The sequence below is a fragment of the Notolepis coatsorum genome, assembly GCF_963971535.1.
Source record: "Notolepis coatsorum genome assembly, chromosome: 5".
NCBI lineage: Eukaryota > Metazoa > Chordata > Actinopteri > Aulopiformes > Paralepididae > Notolepis > Notolepis coatsorum.
Genome location: NC_140169.1, coordinates 182,986,313 through 183,007,465, shown reverse-complemented (window position 1 = coordinate 183,007,465; position 21,153 = coordinate 182,986,313). Strand labels below are relative to the sequence as shown.

General features: G+C 42.5%; 1 protein-coding gene across 1 annotated transcript in view; it reads left to right on the top strand.

Moving 5' to 3' along the window:
- Positions 1-21,153, top strand: part of asic4a (acid-sensing (proton-gated) ion channel family member 4a) — a gene marked incomplete at its 3' end in the record, with an annotated part of 434,161 nt that overhangs the window by 326,412 nt on the left and 86,596 nt on the right. The window contains exons 2-4 of the mRNA XM_084313966.1: positions 4,568-4,712; positions 5,929-6,056; positions 6,142-6,295. Coding sequence (XP_084170092.1) covers positions 4,568-4,712; positions 5,929-6,056; positions 6,142-6,295 — 427 coding nt within the window. The remainder of the gene's footprint in view (positions 1-4,567; positions 4,713-5,928; positions 6,057-6,141; positions 6,296-21,153) is intronic.

Below are 21,153 nucleotides of genomic sequence, written 5' to 3'. Positions count from 1 at the left end.
ACCTGACTGTATCTGTTGAGACCCACAGCACACCAGAGTCTACCGCTACTCTGGGCAAGGACATAGGGGACACACAGACTGTAACCACAAGATCGGGTCGAGCAGTTGCTAGATCAGGATATCTCATGGACTATGCAAGCTGAGTGTGTGGAGCACAGTGTGTTCAAGAGAAAGAAAAAAAAAGAGAAAAAATAATGGTTTTGAAAGTAGATTTTGATGTCATTACTGTTTAGCTCCCTTTAGTTCAGTAAAAGAAAAGGGATGTTACAATAGGATCTTTTAGTTCAGTAAAAGAAAAGGGATGTTACAATAGGTTTATATTAAACTAAGGTTTTGTTTCCGCACGGACGGAGTTGAGTGTGACACAGCTATGTGGAGAGCTGGATGAAGAATGTCAACGTGAGATTATAATAAAAGTGTAAGCAACTTGGAGAATGCTTCAATCGTCAATTCTGTAGTTCAGGGTACAGTATAAACCAAGGCAGAATTTAACAGAGATCATCAGGAGTCTTTAATCTTCTTTTAATGCCATTTGTTCTTTAAATTTTTTTTTTTTTTACCTTCTCTTTCTCCTATTTTTTTCTCTGATTTTCTCCCCATCCCAATTTAGTCGTTGTGCCAATTCCCCCCCTCCCCTACCTGGTTGTTGTATGCATGTTCTCCTATGAGTCGGTACAAGGGTGTCCTGATGTCGAACGCACGCTTCCTCCGACACGTGCGCCGTCAAGCCAGTGACGCTCTTTACACTTGGCAGCGAGGACTCTCATTGGTGGAGTGTAACGCGTGGGAGGGCACGCTATCTCCACCAAGTCCTGCCCCGCTGAGCAAGCGCCGAGACCTGACCTGTAGGCGTCGCTGTCTACAACGCCAGATTCCCACCCACCAGCTTCCCACCCCCTAATACTGCCAATTGTATTAGTATGAACGACCAGCCAAGCTGGTAGCAACGCCGAGAGCTGGGCTCGAACCCAGCATCTCGTGCGTTGGTGACGAGCGCAATCTCCGCTACGCCACCTGACCGCCCTACATTTGTTCTTTAAACTTGACCTCACTATATAAAATGACCTGTTGTGAGCTCTAGCATAAGCACAGCCTCATGGAAGTTTAGACCCAGAAACTAGAGAGCAAAGCCATTCAGAGGATGTATGGCTTTGCGTCGGTACATTTAGGCCTACTGTAAGTGTGGTTTTCTGAGCCATTTTCAGGAAGAATAAGTACTTGCCAAAATAGAAATCTCCAGATATCAAAGGTTATTGATACCAAATCACAAATATGACATTTTATGAAGTGTTCTTCATGGTCTTGAGTTGTTAATGCTGTCTTTTTAGGGGTTCAAAGTGGTCAAATATGGTTTGATATTGCCCCAGTGTAACTAATGGTATCAATCCAGAAATAGCTGGAGCAACTTTTAAGACATAATTTAGCACAACAAGGGTCATTATTAGGGATGTCCGATATTATCGGCCTACCGATCGGCCTACCGATATTATCGGCCGATATTGGCATTAAAATGTGATATCGGAAATTATCGGTATCGGTTTACATTTATTTAACCTTTATTTACCCAGGCAAGCAAGTAAGAACAAATTCAGATTTTATTTATTGTCAAAAGTATGCATAATGTTGTGTTAATTCCACGACAAGAGCTATGTAATGTTAATTACCTGAAATTATTCAGTGTGTAGCAACCTGAAAAATGCCTATTATTCAGATGTGCTGACTTGCCTTTTATCTCCCCTTTGTGCACCAAGACATTCTAATTAGTTTCCATTAATATTCCCTCGAACAATGACGCAGGCTCCTCCTTGGTCTTCTCGCTGGAATATGGATTATGAACAGTATCGCTGGACCATATTCACTCACCCAGCCTCCCTGTGTGGCTAGTTGGCGACCAGCAGGGGGCGGTGGCAGGCAGAGAGCGTACCAGAGAGCCGGCGGAGCAAGTAAATGGGGACGGAAGAGGGAAGGAGACTCTCTTCGGTGTGGGATGTAGCCATGAACAGTCGCAGCTACCACGGGAGGTGCTTTGGAATAGCCCCGTGAGAGAAGTGAGCCAGAGAGCCCCGCCGGAGCGAGCGACGGGTGACGAGACATACTTGCTAGTGACGGGTTATTCTAGAAGCATCCATGATAGTGCGTGAGTAAGAGAAACCGACCCAAGGACTAACGTCCATAGATAGCGTGGTATAGTAGCAGTGTGTCCGGTATAGTTAGCATGCTGCTAACGGCTATATAGACTCCAGTATACCCCGGGCGCGAGGCGCTGAAGAGACCGGTGGTGTAGTCAACCACATTGCGTGACAGTATAACCGTATAGCAGAAGGGTGGGCAAGAGTATTGCTGCGCGCCAACCCAGCACCGGCTGTCAGCAGCCGTCTTCACCGGTGTTCTGCATCTGCTCTGCACCGGCTGTGTTCAGCCAGCACGGGAGTCGTCCCGTCCAGCAGAGGTCGCCATCACACAGCACGCGCTCTCAGCCCACCACTGCCCCTGCTCCAGCCCCGCTTGCTGGCGCCCATGACGAGAGCGTTCGCCGCCATCTTACTACCTGGACGGTGGTGACGCGGCAAGGCCGCCATTATGGTTGAGTACAAGAGGGCTTCGATGCTCTGGATCTATTACACAGTGTGCTGCGGCCTACGGGTGAAGCTAATGGTTGCTAACCATAGTCCACAGGGGTACCCCATACACATTACATGCCGGCATTAGCATAGGACTTTTGTTCTGGTACTGTGGGCCCACATTTTTTAGTTCTTTTGAGTGTGATAAAGTGTATGGTTTGATTGACTGTCATGCCTCTTAACTTCCCGTCTTGTTCCAACTGTTTCTCCCTGGGGTCGAAGGTATTATTGTATAAGTGCTATATATGTTATTATTCTAATTATTAGTAATTAGGAATAATGATAGTGTATGCCATTTGACTCATTGCAGTAATACTTGTCACTGCCCAGTATAATTAATACTAAACAACTAAGACGGGAATTGTTGTGTGTGCGTGTCCATTCCTGTGCCCAGTATTAACTCTTTTGGTGTGGGTAACGTATATATGATTGACCCCTTCCTACCCAACTCTCCCCTTTTCATTGTAAGGTTTCTAGTGGTCATCAAGGGAGGGTACTGCTTGCGGGAGGGACGAATCCATTTAGGCATATCAGTCACTAGGTGTGGGAGGGCCCCCGGAGGTAATCAGGGAAGTGAGAGCGAGTTGGGGAGTACTGCTGACCGCCCCGGAGAGGCGAGGAGGACCAGAGTACCAAACCAGGTTGGTAAATCCCGGGCCCCATTCACTCCCACTACCGGGTCCCGGTTTGATGCTCCAGGCCCAAAGACGAGGGTGCAGTCAGACGGAGCTCTACTGTGTCAAGCTACCTTGTGACTGCCAGCAACCATTCCCACGAAGCAGGGATAATCCACCCTGCTACACCTGCATATGTCGGTATCGGGTGATATCGGTCGATATCGGTATCGGAAATTAAGAGTTGGACAATATCGGTATATCGGTATCGTTAAAAAAGCCAATATTGAACATCCCTAGTCATTATACAGTAGGTCAAATACATAATGTCCCAACCACCTCTATACACACAATATTTATAAATTGAATAGCCGAGATTCCAAGCAATGTTTTATATAACATACAGTAGACAGAAGATATTGAAGCACAGAGCTGAGCTGCATCTCAAATGCATCGTATATGTATGTATGGCAATTGTATTTTACCTTGAGCCCCCCCCCCCCCCCACAACTCCCCCCTCCCAAAAGAAAATGGCTTAGACTCCAGAGACGAGCGCCTGCTTAAACATTCTTCTGACATCATCACATCACATCTCCATTTATATGGCTGTCATCCCTCAGTCGTCTTGTTGGTTTGACCAGGTCATTTCCTCTGTTTTCATTCCTTCATTATCGCCTGTCCTAACTGTATATTTGGATATTCTTTTCATTATTTTACAGCCATCGAGACAAAATGGGGAAACAAATCAATGATATGTCTCCTTGAGAGACAACTGTTCTGATATATATTGATGCGATGGCTCATTTTAAAGTGCTTCCTATAATTGTCATTGTTTGTTTTGTTTTTTTTACCCCAGAGAAGATTAAAGAATCCTTTGTATCATTTAATTTTTTTAATCTTTTTTTTTCTTTTTTCTCTGTGGAATAATTCCAACAGACCATTTGAATGGCGTTGCCGCCAGTGTGGGATTCAGCATGGCCATTCCACACACTATCCATTTTGTTTTCATTCTGACGGCAAACTGTACTTTATCACTGTCAGCGTATGGGACACTGTGAAACCACCCCACACACCGTCTGCATGTTATTCTCCTCCTGGCAGCGGACGTCCAGGATTCCCCAGTTCTATAACAGATATTGAATAACTCTAGCTACACGGCCAGCGCCGCTGTCTCAGACATTGTGTTGTTTATTTTCCGGTCCGTATCTCCAACTTCATTTCAATTCAGTGTGAGTACAGTATGAGCTCATCCTACGGCGAGGGATGGATTATTGTCATGTTTATTGTGACATCCCCTCTGATAGAAATCTACCCCCCCCCCTCTCTCTGTAGGTCTACACCAGATATGGGAAATGCTACACATTCAATGGGAACAAGAGCACGTCCAGGAAAACCAAGCAGGGCGGAATGGGAAACGGGCTGGAGATCATGTTGGATATCCAGCAGGATGAGTATCTGCCCATCTGGAGAGAGACGAGTAAGCCACAAACACACACCATTATGTCACATCCAGAGGATCCTACCTTCTAATTCTAAATCCTATCTTATATTACTGTATGAGATCCAAAATCCTATCTTATATTACTGTATGATATCCAAAATCCTATCTTATATGACTGTATGAGATCCAAAATCCTATCCTATATTACTGTATGGGATCCAAAATCCTATCTTATATTACTGTATGTATGGGATCCAAAATCCTATCTTATATTACTGTATGGGATCCAAAATCCTATCTTATATTACTGTATGGGATCCAAAATCCTATCTTATATTACTGTATGTATGGGATCCAAAATCCTATCTTATATTACTGTATGTATGGGATCCAAAATCCTATCTTATATTGCTGCATGGGATCCAAAATCATATTTTATATTTCCGCATGGGATCCAAAATCATATTTAATATTTCTGTATGGGATCCAAAATCCTATCTTATATTGCTGTATGGGATCCCAAATCATATCTTATATTGCTGTATGGGATCCCAAATCCTATTTTATATTGCTGTATGGGATCCAATTTGGGAACTTTAAATCAACAATGTACTGTATCTGCCCCTCGCTTTCCTCTGGATCACATTCGTTATGTATCTTACTACGAAATGAGGAAAACTGTCTCTGTCTGTCTGCATCAACTTTTCCATGTTCCCAAATGTAAGCTGTTTAAGAGCTGTTTAAGAGTCTGAGTTGTGGCGCGCATATCCCCAGGTATGGACGAGTATATACATTTTTTCAGGACCTGTCAACCACCTAGAAGGCAAACAAGCTTGTATCCCACTGTGCTCATTTTCGGCTTGAATAAAAAATGTGGTGTGATGTTGTGAGTACGCTTCAGGACCCCAGGCAGGCCCACGAAACCCATTCAAAACCTGATGTAAAACCAACCTACATAAATAAATACATGAGATGAGGTTTTTGCCCCAACATCGATGCTTTTTTTAATATACAAAAATACGATGTTCCCAGAGATCCTCCAGTTTTGTAGATTATGATACCTGACATTCATCTCCGGGCTGTTTTATTTTTCAAACACGACCGCAGCATTGTTCGCAATTAGCTTCAAACCGGACAGAGGAGCCGTCAGATCAGAGAGCTGACGCCACAACCCCCCCCCCCCCCCCCCCCCCTTTTACACCTTCCTCCCCCTTTATAACTCTGTGCGCACGTGCCCCGTTTCATCCCGCAGACGAGACGTCCCTGGAGGCCGGGATCCGAGTGCAGATCCACAGTCAGGACGAGCCTCCCTACATCCATCAGCTGGGGTTCGGGGTCTCCCCGGGATTCCAGACCTTTGTTTCATGTCAGGAGCAACGAGTAGGTTCCTCCCCCACCATCGCTACACCACTACCCCCGTCTCCCGGGGCTCGGACAGGGGTCTAATCAATCTCTTTGTGCTTAGCTGACCTACCTGCCCCAGCCTTGGGGGAACTGCCGCTCCACCAGCGACCAGATGATCCCCGGATACGACACCTACAGCATCAGCGCCTGCCGCCTGCGCTGCGAGACCCGGGAGGTGGTGCGCGAGTGCAACTGCCGGATGGTTCACATGCCTGGTACACACACACCCGCACACACCCGCACACACACACACACACACACACACACACACACACACACACACACACACACACACACACACACACACACACACACACACAACACACACACACACACACACACACACACACACACACACACACACACACACACACACACACACACACACTTTCTACTCACTGTTATCTCCTTAGAATCATAAATTGATGACATAATAACTCCAGTGCATTAGTGCAATTTAATTGTCACGTCACTGTCCAGAATTTGAGAAAACTGCTAATAACAGTTCTGGTAACATAATAACAGTTTCTTTCTTTCTTTCTTTTTAAAATAAAAGTCAACCACAATTAGCAAAGGGGCTCTCTTCCCCCTCCATATTTGAATTTCATCTACCAAAACACAAAGACAAGACAAATGATCAGTCCTGAGTACATGTTCTGTTTTGTATATTTGGGTGCCTTCCATTAAACCACTGCAGAGTAGACCAACTGTGTTTCATACACAACGATGTTCCGTTAAATTAACCTTTTCCTGCTGATAGTTAAATGAAAATAGAATGGGTTGTGGATAAAAACCCATCCCATCCTCTTTCATTCCCTATCAAAGGACAAGACACTCGAGGCGTTTGTCTCTCCGAGATTTGAGCGAGGTGCCCCATAGACTACACTCCAAACAAGACAGTCGGGAGGCGCGTGCCTCAGTGCTCGGCCTGGGGTGGGGAGGGCGAGACTGCAGCAAAGTCTTACATGTATATTAAGATTGTGCGCATTTTTAGTTATTGTGTTTATTTTTTATACTTTTTTTTTATAAAAACCACACTGGCATGGACTTATGGACTTAAACTCCGGACTGAAAGAGGAGATAAGACGGGACGAGAACAAAGGGAAAGGCGGCGGTGCGATCAAAAGAATGCACAGAGGACAGAGGACGGAGAAGTGGAATCAGAATCAGGCTAAAAAGTTCTGCTTACCGGCCCACGATCCCATCAATTCTGTTGGCGAATGTACATTCGCTGGAGAATAAGATGGATGATCTCAGAGCAAGGATTAGATTCCAACGGGACGTGAGGGACTGTAATATCCTATGTTTCCCGGAGACATGTTGAAGCCATCAACACCGGATCAAAACATCATCCCATCTGATTCCTTCTCTGTCTTCCGCGCTGATCGTTCTGAAGAGTCGGGAAAGTCCATAGGTGGAGGGGTCTGCTTCTTGACAAACAACGGCTGGTGTAGCCCCAAGGAGGTAAAGAGTATTCCCCGCTCCTCCCTCTGGTTTTAGGTGTTATGAACAGGCCTCCCTCTGGTTTTAGGTGTTATGAACAGGCCTCCCTCTGGTTTTAGGGGTCATGAACAGACCTCCCTCTGGTGTTAGATGGTTATGAACAGGCCTCCCTCTGGTTTTAGGGGTTATGAACAGACCTCCCTCTGGTGTTAGGGGTCATGAACAGGCCTCCCTCTGGTGTTAGGGGTCATGAACAGGCCTCCCCCTGGTGTTAGGGGTTATGAACAGGCATCCCTGTAACCAATCAATCAATCGAAGCGTTAAGTTGCCTCTCATTTGATTCCTATCTAGCCCATCTGACCATCTGACATTAATGATACGTTTGTATCATTCTATTCCGTGCTATATAAAATAGAATCACGGGCAGGCACCACCATTATGGATCAATTCATTGACACCAACGATTGACCCCATTACTGCAGATGATTTGGACTCACCACTAAAGTTAGTTGAGACAATTAAAGCAATGCAAACTATGGAAAGCCCAGGGCTGGATGGTTACCCAACGGATTTTTTCAAAAGGTTTTGTGATGAATTAGCCCCACTTCTCTTAGATAATATATACAATTATATACAATGAGTCTCTTGAGCAAGGCAGACTGCCACCCACCCTCAGGCTTAAGAAAGATAAGGACCCTTCTTCCTGTGGGTCTTTCAGACCATTATCCCTCCTCAATGAGGATGTGAAAGGGTTGGCAAAACTATTGGCTGGTCGTCTAGAGCAGGCATGTTCAAAGTCCGGCCTGAGGGCCAATTGTGGCCCACGGACCGATTTGAAATGGGCCGTGGCTTGTCTCTCAAAATGTACTATAATTGTGGCCCACACCTCACAATGGCAGCACTATCATGGAAACCAAATACACCAAGTAGGAGCAGTTCTCATTATACCAAACAGACGGTTACCTACAGTAACAACTGACATTCCTGCTATGTAGAATATGGCCACATCAAAGAAACATGATGTCTATAGCGAGGGCCACCCCTTACAGGAGCGGTGGAAAGTTGAATACCTTTTTAATGAAAGCTTTGAGAATGAGGTTTGTCTCATTTGCCAAGAGACCGTCACTGTTATGAAGAAGAGTTCACTGTGAAGAGATATTATGAGACTACGCTTAATTCATACCAACGATTGTCCTGCAGTGAACGGGTAGAGAAGGTGAAACAGCTTGAATCTAGTCTCCCAGCAGCAGCTATTTACACCGTCCTTAGACATCAAGAGACAAGTGAACAAAAACCTATTTCAATTTCACTTGTTTTTTCATATAAATCAAACTATGTGGGGGAAAAGATAACCTGCGATATTGTGAACAAGTACGTATGGCCAGAAATTAAGGATAGAACGGGTTAGAATAAGGATACCAGAAAGAATAATTATGGGAAGAGCACTTGGAACATTATTATACTAAAATAAATGTTCTCATGATGCAGTATATTTGTAATCATAATAATAGATTTTTTTATTTTTTTTTACCTGATCAACTGAACCTTTTTTGGGGTTCACTTAGAGCAGCCAGGTTACCTAATCTGGCCCTTTGTGTAAAAGGTTTGGATACCCCTGGTCTAGGGACACTTTTTCCAGACATTATATTGGAAGAACAGACTTCCAAGGTTTTATAAACCTCTCTCTCTCTCACACGTTCTTCAATTTATGTACCCTCATCAACATTGTTTATTCTTTTTTTTGTATTTTATTTTTTTATTATTTTTTAAAACAAACATATAAACAAACATGACAACACACGATAAGATATACAAGCATTAATTGTCAGGGCACATCCAATGAGATCACATTTGAGTTAGTTGTCTTATATAAGATATACCCCTAATACCTGTTATCTAAAAAAAACCTACACACATATGCTCAGCTCGAACCCCCCCCTCCCGGACCCCACCTTGAGAAGTACCTCCACTATCCCTCGCACCTAACCAGACACTACCATTATAAGCTAGCTTTTATTCTCTCCACCACTTCTAACCACATTGACATTTTGGATTCATTGAGACCCAGAATTCTTGCTGTAGATATTTCATGGTAAATTACATCGAGATATGTAAGAAACCAAACTTTACGGCACATTTTTTCCGGTTGAAACCAGCGTGATGCGATCAGCTTTTTGGCTACTGTGATACCCGATAAAACCAATCTCTTTAGCTGTGGATTCACTGCAAACTCAAAAACATCATTCAATAGTAATACCGAGGGGTGTACAGGTATATTCCAAGATACGAGTTTTGATATTTGTTGGGTCACCTCTTTCCAGAATGCCTTAACTGGTGAGCAGTCCCAATACATGTGCATAAATGTCCCTTCGTCCCCATTTGCACATTGGGTGCATTTGGAATCTTGTTTAAGCCCCATTCGGCACAGTCTTATAGGAGTCAAGTATGTCCTGTGAATATAGTTAAGATTGATTTGTTGATGATCCGGGTTCCTTGATGTAAGTCGGACATTTGCCCAGGCTCCTTGCCAATCAAAGTCATTTTCCAGGTTTGGTATATCCCTCCTCCAGACAGAGTCCAGTTGGAGGGTTTCATACGAGGACGTTAGTAATTGATGATAAAATTCTGAAACAAAACCTCTCGATGTCTCTCTTGCGTAGAAGAATTTGTGGTATCTGTGGTGTTCAATTGGTCTGTCTAATGGAACACCGTGAGATTTCAAACAAAGCTCTAACTGTTTGTGAAAAAGCCATGTGGACTTGGTGAGATTAAATTTTTTGTGTATTTATTTATCACTACAAAAACCCTGTTTGTTAAAAACATCCCCTAATGAGTGTATGCCTTGCTCTTCCCATATAGGGAATCTTATAGGTCGTTTTCCAATTAAGAGTGCATTGTTATTGAATAAGGGAGTATGATTGTGCCATTTTTGTGGGTTAGGATTTTTTTTTTGTGATTCACGCCATATCCGGATCGCATGAGTAATTATGGGGCCAAATTTTCGTTCACAGTGCTTGATTGGTAGTTTAGTGTATGCTATGTCCTTCAGTCTATGTGGGGCTACTATGTTTTCTTCTATTTTTCTCCAGGATGCTAATGCTTGGGAGTCAAACCATGTTGTCAATGGACTTAATGTGTACGCCTTAAAATATAGGAAAAAATCTGGAAATGCCATGCCACCATCTGCTTTATTTCTCTGTGCGGTGGATCTTTTTATACGTGGTGGTTTGTTATTCCAAATAAATTTGTATGTGGAGGAGTGTAATCTTTTCCAGTAACCCTCTGGAGGGGGTAACGGTAGCATTGAACTGAAGAAGTTGATTTTAGGTAGTACATCCATCTTAACTATTGATATCCATGCTTGTACTGTGTTTTTAAGTTTTGCCCATCTATCAAGGTCGTCTTTGATTTTGTTTTGGATTTTTGTGTAGTTGTGCTTCACCGTTTGTCTTATGGTAGGGAATATTTCCACTCCCAAGCATCTGAAATGTTTTACCATCGGTATCTGTCCTGGGAGGGTTGTGTCTTTTTTTGCAGGGGTGTTAAGTGGAAGGAAAGCCGACTTCGGCCAATTTATCTTAAATCCCGATAAATCACCAAAGTCCTCAATCAACTTGAGCAGATGAGGCAATGTGGTGTTGGGGTTTTGCATGAACAATATTACATCGTCCGCATATAAACAAATTTTTTGTTGTGTGCCCTTGATTACGATTGGTTCTATGGATTGGGATTGTCTTATATATTGTGCTAAAGGCTCTAATGATAGATTGAACAGTCCGGGAGTAAGAGGACAACCATGTCTGGCAGAGCGTGATACCGGAAATATTTGGGAGATGATTGTGCCTGTTGTAATCATGGCCGATGGGTCTTTGTATAATACTTTAATCATATCGATGAATCCTTTTCCTAACCCCATCCTTTCTAGCACTGCCCACAGATACGACCATTCCAGCCTGTCAAAGGCCTTCATAGCATCCAGGGACAGCATCGCCTTAGGTATGGTGTCCTCCTTGTCGGCATCAAGTACGTGCAGTATTCGTCTTATGTTCTCAGTGATCAGGCGGCCTCCTATGAAGCCAGTTTGGTCCGGGTGAACTAAAGACGTCATATGCTTTTGTAATCTGATGGCTAATACCTTAGAGTACAGTTTGATATCTGTTCCGAGGAGGCTTAAAGGTCTATAACTACCGCACTCGTTGGGGTCTTTGTCTTTTTTAAGGAGGACTGTTATGAGTGCAATATTGTCATTCTTATGGAAGTTCCCCTCCTTGACTGAGTATAAGATCATATTTAGTAATAAGGGGCCAATTATGTCCCAACAAGAAAGGTACATTTCTGATGGGAAACCGTCTCTTCCAGGAGCCTTACCACTTTTCATTGCGGTTATGGCCTTCTTGAGTTCCTCTAGTGTGATCGGTGTTTCTAACTGTTTAGCGTCATCCTCTGAAAGTTTAGGGAGAATAATTTGATTAAGAAATGTGTCCATTTTGTTTTGATCGAAGGTCATTTCTGATTTATATAAGTCGGAATAGAATACTTTGAATGTATCGTTTATTTTTACAGGATCTGTTACAAGTACTTGTTGTGCTCTAATGGTAGTTATATCTGCAAATGTTGCATTAATTCTTAATCGCATGGCTAATAGGTGGCTGGGTTTGGAACCATGGGAGTACTGCTGTTGTCTTGTGCTGCGTATTTGTATTTCCGATTGTTGTCTGTATATGGCATTGATCTCTATTTTTAGTACGTTAACTTGATTTTCTAGTCGAGTTGAGTTGTTGTATTTCAGAGAATTAAATAACGTTGAGTAAAGCGTTTCCAGCTCAGCCAGTTTTGTGCATTGATTCTTGCGCATTTTGGAGGAAAAGCTATCCGTGAAGTCTTTGATCATTCCCTTTACCGACATCCATATTATTCTGGGGTCTTGCACCGAGTTTGCATTCTCCCGTTGGAATACTATAAGAGCTTCTTTGAGTTGTGTAATGAATTCCTTGTTATTAAGCAGCAACGAGTTAAATCGCCATCTTGGGGCTCGGGAGGATAGTAAACCAAATGTACCTTTAAGGAGTAAATAACAGTGATCTGATAGTGCGTTGGGTATCATTTCCACTTCATAATTATCAAATAGTCTCTGTGATGCAAAGACATAATCTATTCTGGATAGTGTATTATGTCTCGCAGATCGACAAGAGTACTTTCGGGTCGTGGGATTAAGTAACCGCCATAAGTCAATTACACCTGTAATCTTCGACCAATCCTTTAATGCCTTCGATGAATTCTTTTGTTCGCTGGAAAAGGCGACATTGTTTATTCTGTTCATGTCAACAAGCCCCCCGAAGTTGTCATCTCGCTGGATGCAGAGAAGGGATTTGACAGGGTAGAGTGGGATTACTTGCTTACCACACTTAAGAAATGTGGCTTTAGTGACCGTTTTGTCAATTGGATTCGTCTTCTGTATATTAATCCCCAGGCATGTGTCTGTACCAACGACATGCAGTCAGACTATTTCACGTAGTACTCCTCAGGGTTGCCCTTTGAATCCCCTAATGTTTGCCTTGGAGATCGAACCCCTTTCAATTAAGTTACGTTCCTCCTCCCTATTCCAAGGTATTTGCTGGGAGGGCACAGAATATTGTATGTTTCTATATGTAGATGACATATTGCTTTATGTTATTGATCCCACAACTGCTATCCCTATTATAATTTCTATTCTAGAATAATTTGGTTCTAGAACTAAATTATCAAAAGAGAGAATGCTTCCCAATTAACACTTCTGTGATGCATCTGCAACAATCAGATCTAACCTTTAACTTATCCCCATCAGGATTCAAATTATAGCTCATAATGACACAACCCTTTTCTCAGCTGATTTTGCTCCCATATTGTCTAAAACCGATTTCCAGAGATGGAATAATGTACCCCTGACTCTAACTAAATTAATATGGTAAAGATCTTTCCAAAATGTCTCTATTTATTCCAAACAATCCCACTGTTCTTACCAATAACCATTTATTTGTATCTCTAAATAAATAGATGTTGGTGTTCATTTGGGCAGGTCCACAAATTAGTAATACTGTTTTACAAGAATCTAAATAATGTGGAAGCATTGCCCTTCCAAATGTCTTATACTACTATTAGGCAGCCAACATTCATGTTGTCTTTTCTGGTATAATTCACCCGGTGGTGCTCAATCAAAGCTAAGTCATGCACATCATCTTCCTTACCTGCTGTCCTATGTTCCTCCCTACACCCCTTTCCCGTTATATGAAAAATGTAGCCTCCCTTAAATTTTGGTATAAATGTATAATTTCAAATGATCCCCTGCTTAGGGGCGGCTGATTGGCGCAGTGGGCAAGGCGCTCGCCTCTAACGCAGGAGACACTGGGTTCGAGCCCAGCTCTCGGCGTTGCTACCGGCTGGCCGGTCGTTCATACTAACACAATTGGCATTGGGTGTTAGAGGGTGGGAAAGCCGGTGGGTGGGGATTTGACATTGTGGACAGCGACTCCTACAGGTCGGTTTGGTGACGTCGGTGCGACGGAAGCAGGAAGTAGCGGGGGCAGCGTGAGCCTCCCACGCGTTACTCCTCGCCACTGAGAGTTTGAGCTGCTGCGGTGAAAAGATGCGACAGGCTGCCTTCTCGTGTGCCGGAGGGGACACGTGATGCAAGGCTTCTGTCCTCACTACAACCGACCTGTGGAAGGCATAGTCTAGCAACGTTCAAGACAGGGGAGGGAAGAATTGGATAATACGGGATGGGAGGAAAATAGAAAATGGGGAGAAAAAGTGGATAAAAAAAAGAATTATCCCATGCTTCATTCATCTTTAGGCCCCATCACCCCTACCCACCTGTTTCCACCTTCCTCTTTTGATTCTGCCTTTTCCCTGTGGAAGAGGAAGGGAATCGCTTGCTTTCATGACCTCTTCCACAACATTGGTTTCTCGACCTTTGAGTCTCTAATGTGCAAATATGATCTGTCTTACATTACTACCGCTATCTTCAGGTACGGAACGTTGTAAGGACTCAATTTCCCTCATTCCCCTCACCACCAGCCTTAAAGCCCTGGGAGGAACTATTCAAGCTCGAGCCCGATCAGAAGTCTCTCATTTCTCAGATCTATCTCTCCATCATGTAATTTAATGATGAGATCTCTCACAAAGTGAGATCTGCCTGGGAGGAGGAGATGGGTGTTGAACTGTTGGATGACTAGTGAGCTGGGGCAATCGATAGGATCAGCCAGAGTGATAGGATAGGATCAGCCAAAGCCAGACTGACTGAGATTGATCTCAATGTGAATTACAAATGTGATTGGTGTAGCCACGCCCCTGCCAACCTCAGCCACATGTTTTATTTCTTCCCCAAACTGTTCATTTTGGGAAATTTTCTTTAAATGCCTGTCCGATGCCTGGATATCCAACCTGAGATCATTCCAAATTTGCGTGATATCCAATTAGATGCTATTGCATTTCCCTCTCTTATAGAGTGAAGGAGGATCCTTCTTGATTGGAAATTAGCTGGTCCCCCATCACCAGCTTCCTGGTTGGAAGACATGATGTTTTTCATTAAATGAGAGAAAATCAAGTTTGCACTAAGGGGTCCCCAGAGACGTTTTCTGCTAGATGGCAGCTCCTCACCTATATGTGAGCGACCTCCAGAGACTCCCTGACTTGTCCTTCTATTCATCCCCTTCTCCCCAAGAGCACCCCCCTTACCTTTTTCTATCTTTTTCTCTTATTTTTTGGTATGTTTTTGCCTCCTCTCCCCCTTTCTGGGTGGGCCCGGGTGGCTGCATGCAGGAAGGAGGGTGTTGTTCAAGTTCAAGTTCAAGTTTCTTTATTAGTTGTCAATAGAAAAATACAGAATACTTTTATATGAAATGCTTTTTTCTGTTTTGCTCCTGAGAGTGTGCTAGATAAAAAATAGATAAAGTATAAAATATAAAGTCAAAAGTATGTAAACAAGTGTAAACAAAAGTGTTCAATATACATATATACAATATACAATACAGAGTAGAAATGGGACGCGGTACAACTTAGGGTCAGGTGCAATGAGGTATGAGTTGTAGTGCAAATCTCTTTACCAATAAATATAAAGTGTGTTAAAGTGTCTAAAGTGGGTAAAGTGGGTGCTACAGTGAGTTGTTTATTTAAAGTGAGTGTGTACATTTGGATGTGTGTGCTGTGAGTGTATTTGATGGTTTGTTACATACTGTAGCGTTGTTGTCATTGAGCATCCTTCTGAGTCTCTCTGTACTGGCCATGAGACTCCGGTATCGGTATGTTGTGGTGAGAGTATTGTTTTTGTTAGTGTGTTATTGTATTTGTGGCAAAGGAAAACAGCAGTGTACTACATGCATCACTGTGATCAATCTAAAAGCAATAAAACCAACCCAAGCAAGATCATTTTCATAAATGTTCAATACAACTGCATAAGCAAGACGCAGACACTAAAGGGATTGTAAAGTGTCGGGTAATGGCCTGGTGAAGTCATATGCATGTCTATGTCTATAAAGATTCAATATAATTTGTGTAACCTCTTTATAAGATGTTTTATGTTCACATACAGTATGAGGAGGTAGCAATATATATTCACAATTCATTATATGTCAATATTGACATATAATGAATTGTGAATATATATTTCTACCTCCTCATACTGTAATTGTCATCTGTACTTGTGCTCTCTCTCTTTATTCTTATTTTTAACTAAACTAAGTTTTATGAACTGTCTGAAGTTGACCCCCCCCCCCCCCTTTAACTGGGGGACATTGAACGATCAGAAACTGAAAAAGATTATTTACATAACAGTAATAGTATACATTCACGTTTTTTCCTGTTTTATTTGAAAAACGTATTATGTTTACTTTAATCACTTTTTAGTGCTATTTAGCACCCTTTTTGTTAGCCCCTTACGTGACTGCGATCTGCAAGCCAGGGGCTTTTGGTATCCGCAGTCACTCTCAGCTATGTAGTTACCAGGCTAGTTTGGAGCACCAAGCGCTGCTTCTGAGCTGGGGGTGGGTCAAAAATATATCAGATATGAATTCCAAAAAACGAGTGGTACTTACAGAGCGAGCCGTGTATTTCCGCCGTTGGTGTCACAGCGCATGCGCACCAGGCTCTGCTCTGTAAGTACCACTCGTTTTGTAACAATGATTTAAACGGTTTATTAGCAACTCCGAGCTTTCAGACCCCAGTGCCTCGCTGTGTTAAACCCATATTGTACGCTGGGTACCTTTGGAATTCATATCTTATATATTTTTGACCCACCCCCAGCTCAGAAGCAGCGCTTGGTGCTCCAAACTAGCCTGGTAGCTACATAGCTGAGAGTGACTGCGGATACCAAAAGCCCCTGGCTTGCAGATCGCAGTCACGTAAGGGGCTACCTTTAGAACAGCAGGCACACCCGACCTTCCCTCCCTGCTAAATCAGCTGTGTTCTTTTTACGCAGCCTGTAAACTAATAAGCTGCTCATAAGATTTTGTTGTTCTCTGACAATAAAGTTGAATCTAATCTAATATTTGTGTGATGTTCTGAAAATAAAATCTGTTTCATAGAGCAGAAAATATTTAAGCATGATACTAATGAGCGCCGGAAACTAATCTTTACTAATTCAAATGGGCCCATGTTCAAGATTTTGATAACAAATTAATCTAACAAATTATTTATACATAAGAATTATAAATAGCTTAAAATATATGAAATTCATGGGCAATTTTCCATACATGAAGAAGGACGAGCACATACTGTACCACCAGTTCAAATCACGTCGTTTTCCGCGTCTGATCATTAAACCTTCTAAATATACTCAATTGTTTCTTTCTTGATTTGGATCTGTGGAAATATTTGTAATAATATTTGGAGCGGTGTGTGCCTCTAGTTTGGCAACAAACAACATCTTTAATCAGACCAGAAATAACAATGTGGGAGTAAGGAGGTTAAAGGAAACAGGTTAAGACGTTTTCTTCATTCATTCCTTTAGGTTCGATACAATTGAACAGGTGGATATAATCACATTCACGTTGCAGCAGCAGCTTGTGTCTGTCTCCACCTCGCGCTGGCCTGAGTACTAACTCTAGTCCCATATATTTGAGGTCGTTGACGGTATGCTTACACTTAGAGAAATGTCGAGCTACCGATGACTTGACATCTGAATTCCTCCTGCTCCACCCAAAGGAAGAGAAGCACTGGCCTTGTCGCTCTCACGTCTAAGGCAGAGAGAGACACGTACCCTACTCCACGGTACGACCCTCACCAATTACTGGCAGGATGCCATTATACCGAGGGGCCTTCGCATCAACAAAGAACCCACGCTGGGAAGAGATTCACCTGAGTTCTGTGAAAAGTGGTGTTCGATCCTGGATAAGTGTTCCATGGATCTACTGCTTTTAATCATAGATAATGAAGGCTCTAAATTAGCCAAAGTCAGAGAGGATCTTTCCTTGTTAGAGGAAGAAATTAAAACTATTCTAACCCCTGACCAACTGACCGAACTGCTCGTGTCAGTGAACCAGAAACTTGATAAGTATAAACAGGACAACGAACTGCACAAGAGAGCCAAGAGGAGAAGAGATGTGCAAGACTACGCAACACATATGGTGTATCCATGGCTCCACAATCCACCTTCCAGGAACCGCAGGCTGAATTGGCAGCCAAGAGACAGGCAACGACATACCGACTCCTCCTCCACAGCGGTGAGCTCCGACGAGGCGCCCTCTCAGCCAGGCAGATACCCGCTCCGGAGCCAGTCTCTTTTTCGAGGCGAGCAGGACGCTCCGCTTCCTCCCCGACCGGAGAGAGAACCCATAGGAAGACGAGGCGGGGCCAGAGGAAAAAATCCACGGTTCCGGTGATGAGCATTACATCTAACATTGTCAACATTTCAGATGTATTATTGAGCGACCCACACCATAATATCCTGGCTAAAGGTTTATCTTTTGTCCCAGCCCGCAAGGTGGATGCATTTACTACCAAGGTAGAGCTATTTAAGTTTTTTTGAAATATTAAGTTGAAAGCATTTTATGCCAGAGGGTTTGATAAGAGAACTCAATATGCTAATGCAAATGTGTTGATAAGTGATGATGACGATGCTGATGCTAGGCCTGAGATAGAGCCAGACACCTTTAAAAGAAAAGTATTTAAACCCTGTAGTCTGTTTACTCCCCATCTCAATCCTCCCTCAGTTGAAACTTCAAGTTTCAAGTTTCAAGTTCAAGTTTCTTTAATAGTTGTCATAAAGAAGTACAGAATACTTTCATACAAAATGCTTCTTACTGTTACGCTCCAGAGACTGTGCTAGACAAGATAGTATCAAATAACATAGTATAGCATGTAATTTAGAAGTAGAAAATGTAGAAAATTAGGTCACAGTGTTCAGTATAGACATATGTACAATGTTCGATGCAGAATAGACTTTCTGCAGATTAGTACAAAATGATGTCCTTAAGTTATGTGAGACCAGTCACAAAGCCCATCTTTATCCAAATTTACTTGAATCGGAGTCTGCAGCACTGAAGGAGCTCATGAAGAAGGATGATTTAATTTTTAGAAAAGCTGACAAGGGGTCTGGTATCGTGCTCCAAAATAAGAGCTTGTATATATCTGAGATAAACAGACAATTGAATGAGATTGAGGTATATACCCTTCTAAATTCAGACCCTGTGTTCAGATTTTCTACGGAAATCAAAACGGTCCTTAAAAGCCTGAGATTGTCTGAGGCAATTACAGAAAATGAATTTAAGTTTATGTTCGTAGAGTACCCGGTTACTCCTATTATTTACACTTTACCTAAAATCCATAAGGATATGATTAACCCTCCTGGTAGACCTATTGTTTCCGGTATTGGCTCTGCCACAGAAAAAATCTCTCAGTTCATTGATGCGCATATTAAGGATTTGGCCTCTTCTCAGCGTGGTTACTTGAAGGATACTACTACTTTTTTGAACAGGCTCTCGTCCTGCAACATTAGTCCTACAGACTTACTAGTTACCATAGATGTAGTCAGCCTTTACCCCAGCATTCCACATGCAGATGCGCTGGACGCGCTGAGTTTTTATTTAAACTCGAGGGAAGTATTACTCCCCCCTACAGAAGCGCTGGTTAGTTTAACCGATCTAGTTCTAACTAGAAATTATTTTAGATTCCAAGATAAATACTATTTACAAAACAGAGGCCTCAGCATGGGCTCTCCAGCCGCTGTGAACCTAGCCAATCTTTATATGTCCAAATATGATGTGGATCATATCTTTAATAATAACCCGTTTGAGAAATGTGTCAAATCGTATATGCGCTATATTGACGATCTGTTTTTTATTTGGTCTGGTTCATCATCCGAACTTTTTGCCTTCCTTGAGTACCTGAACTCCTGTAGAAGAACGATAAAGTTTACATTAAAGTTTGATATGTATAATTTACCCTTCCTCGATGTTCTGATCAAGAAAGCCCCAGATGGCATCTCATTACACACTGAGGTTTTTAAAAAGGAGACGGACCGTAACTCGTTCTTGCATTATTCTAGTTATCACACCCCAGCCTTGAAGAACAGTCTTCCTTATAGCCAAATACTTCGCTATAAGAGAATATGTGATACTGACGATACATTTATTGCACAAGCAAAGGTACTTCGTGGCAGTTTCCACGAGAGAGGATATAGTGCTGATTTGACACTAAAAGCCTTTAATAAAACCAAGCATATCGACAGGGCCACGTTGTTTACCCCCAGAAAGAAAGAAGATAAACCTGACAAAGTATCTTTCGTGTCTACTTACAGCCCTATTACGAGAGTCACGCGGAGTATTGTCAATAAACATTGGCATATTCTGCAGTCCGACCCTCTCATAGGGACAGCGTTTCAGCATTCGCCTAACTATTTTTACAAGAGACAAGCGAATGTATCTAATCTCCTAGTCAAAACTGATTTGCCCTTAAAGAAACCTTCTCATTATATGTCCAACATCCCAGATGGAAATTTTCCCTGCCAATCCTGTGTTCAGTGCCAGGGTATGATTAAAGATAAATTTTTCGCACATCCAAAAACGGGGAAAAATATCCCAGTCAAAGGACGAATTACGTGTAATTCGTCCAATCTGGTGTATTTGCTAAAATGTCCTTGTAATTTTTCCTATGTGGGCAAAACAACGAGAGCCTTTAAATCAAGAATAAGTGAACACAAATGTGCTGTGAGGAATTCAGATGTCAAGTCATCGGTAGCTCGACATTTCTCTAAGTGTAAGCATACCGTCAACAACCTCAAATATATGGGACTAGAGTTAGTACTCAGGCCAGCGCGAGGTGGAGACAGACACAAGCTGCTGCTGCAACGTGAATGTTATTATATCCACCTGTTCAATTGTATCGAACCTAAAGGAATGAATGAAGAAAACGTCTTAACCTGTTTCCTTTAACCTCCTTACTCCCACATTGTTATTTCTGGTCTGATTAAAGATGTTGTTTGTTGCCAAACTAGAGGCATGATTCACAAAGATGCCCAATGGATAATTTGAAATTAATTAATTCAATTACGTAAAGTGGCTCAATTAGCCCTATAAATTAAAGGGCATGCTATATGTTATCAAGTTTCTGGTAATTTTGTTTTGTTTCGTTTTGTATTGTATTGTTTATAAATATTTAT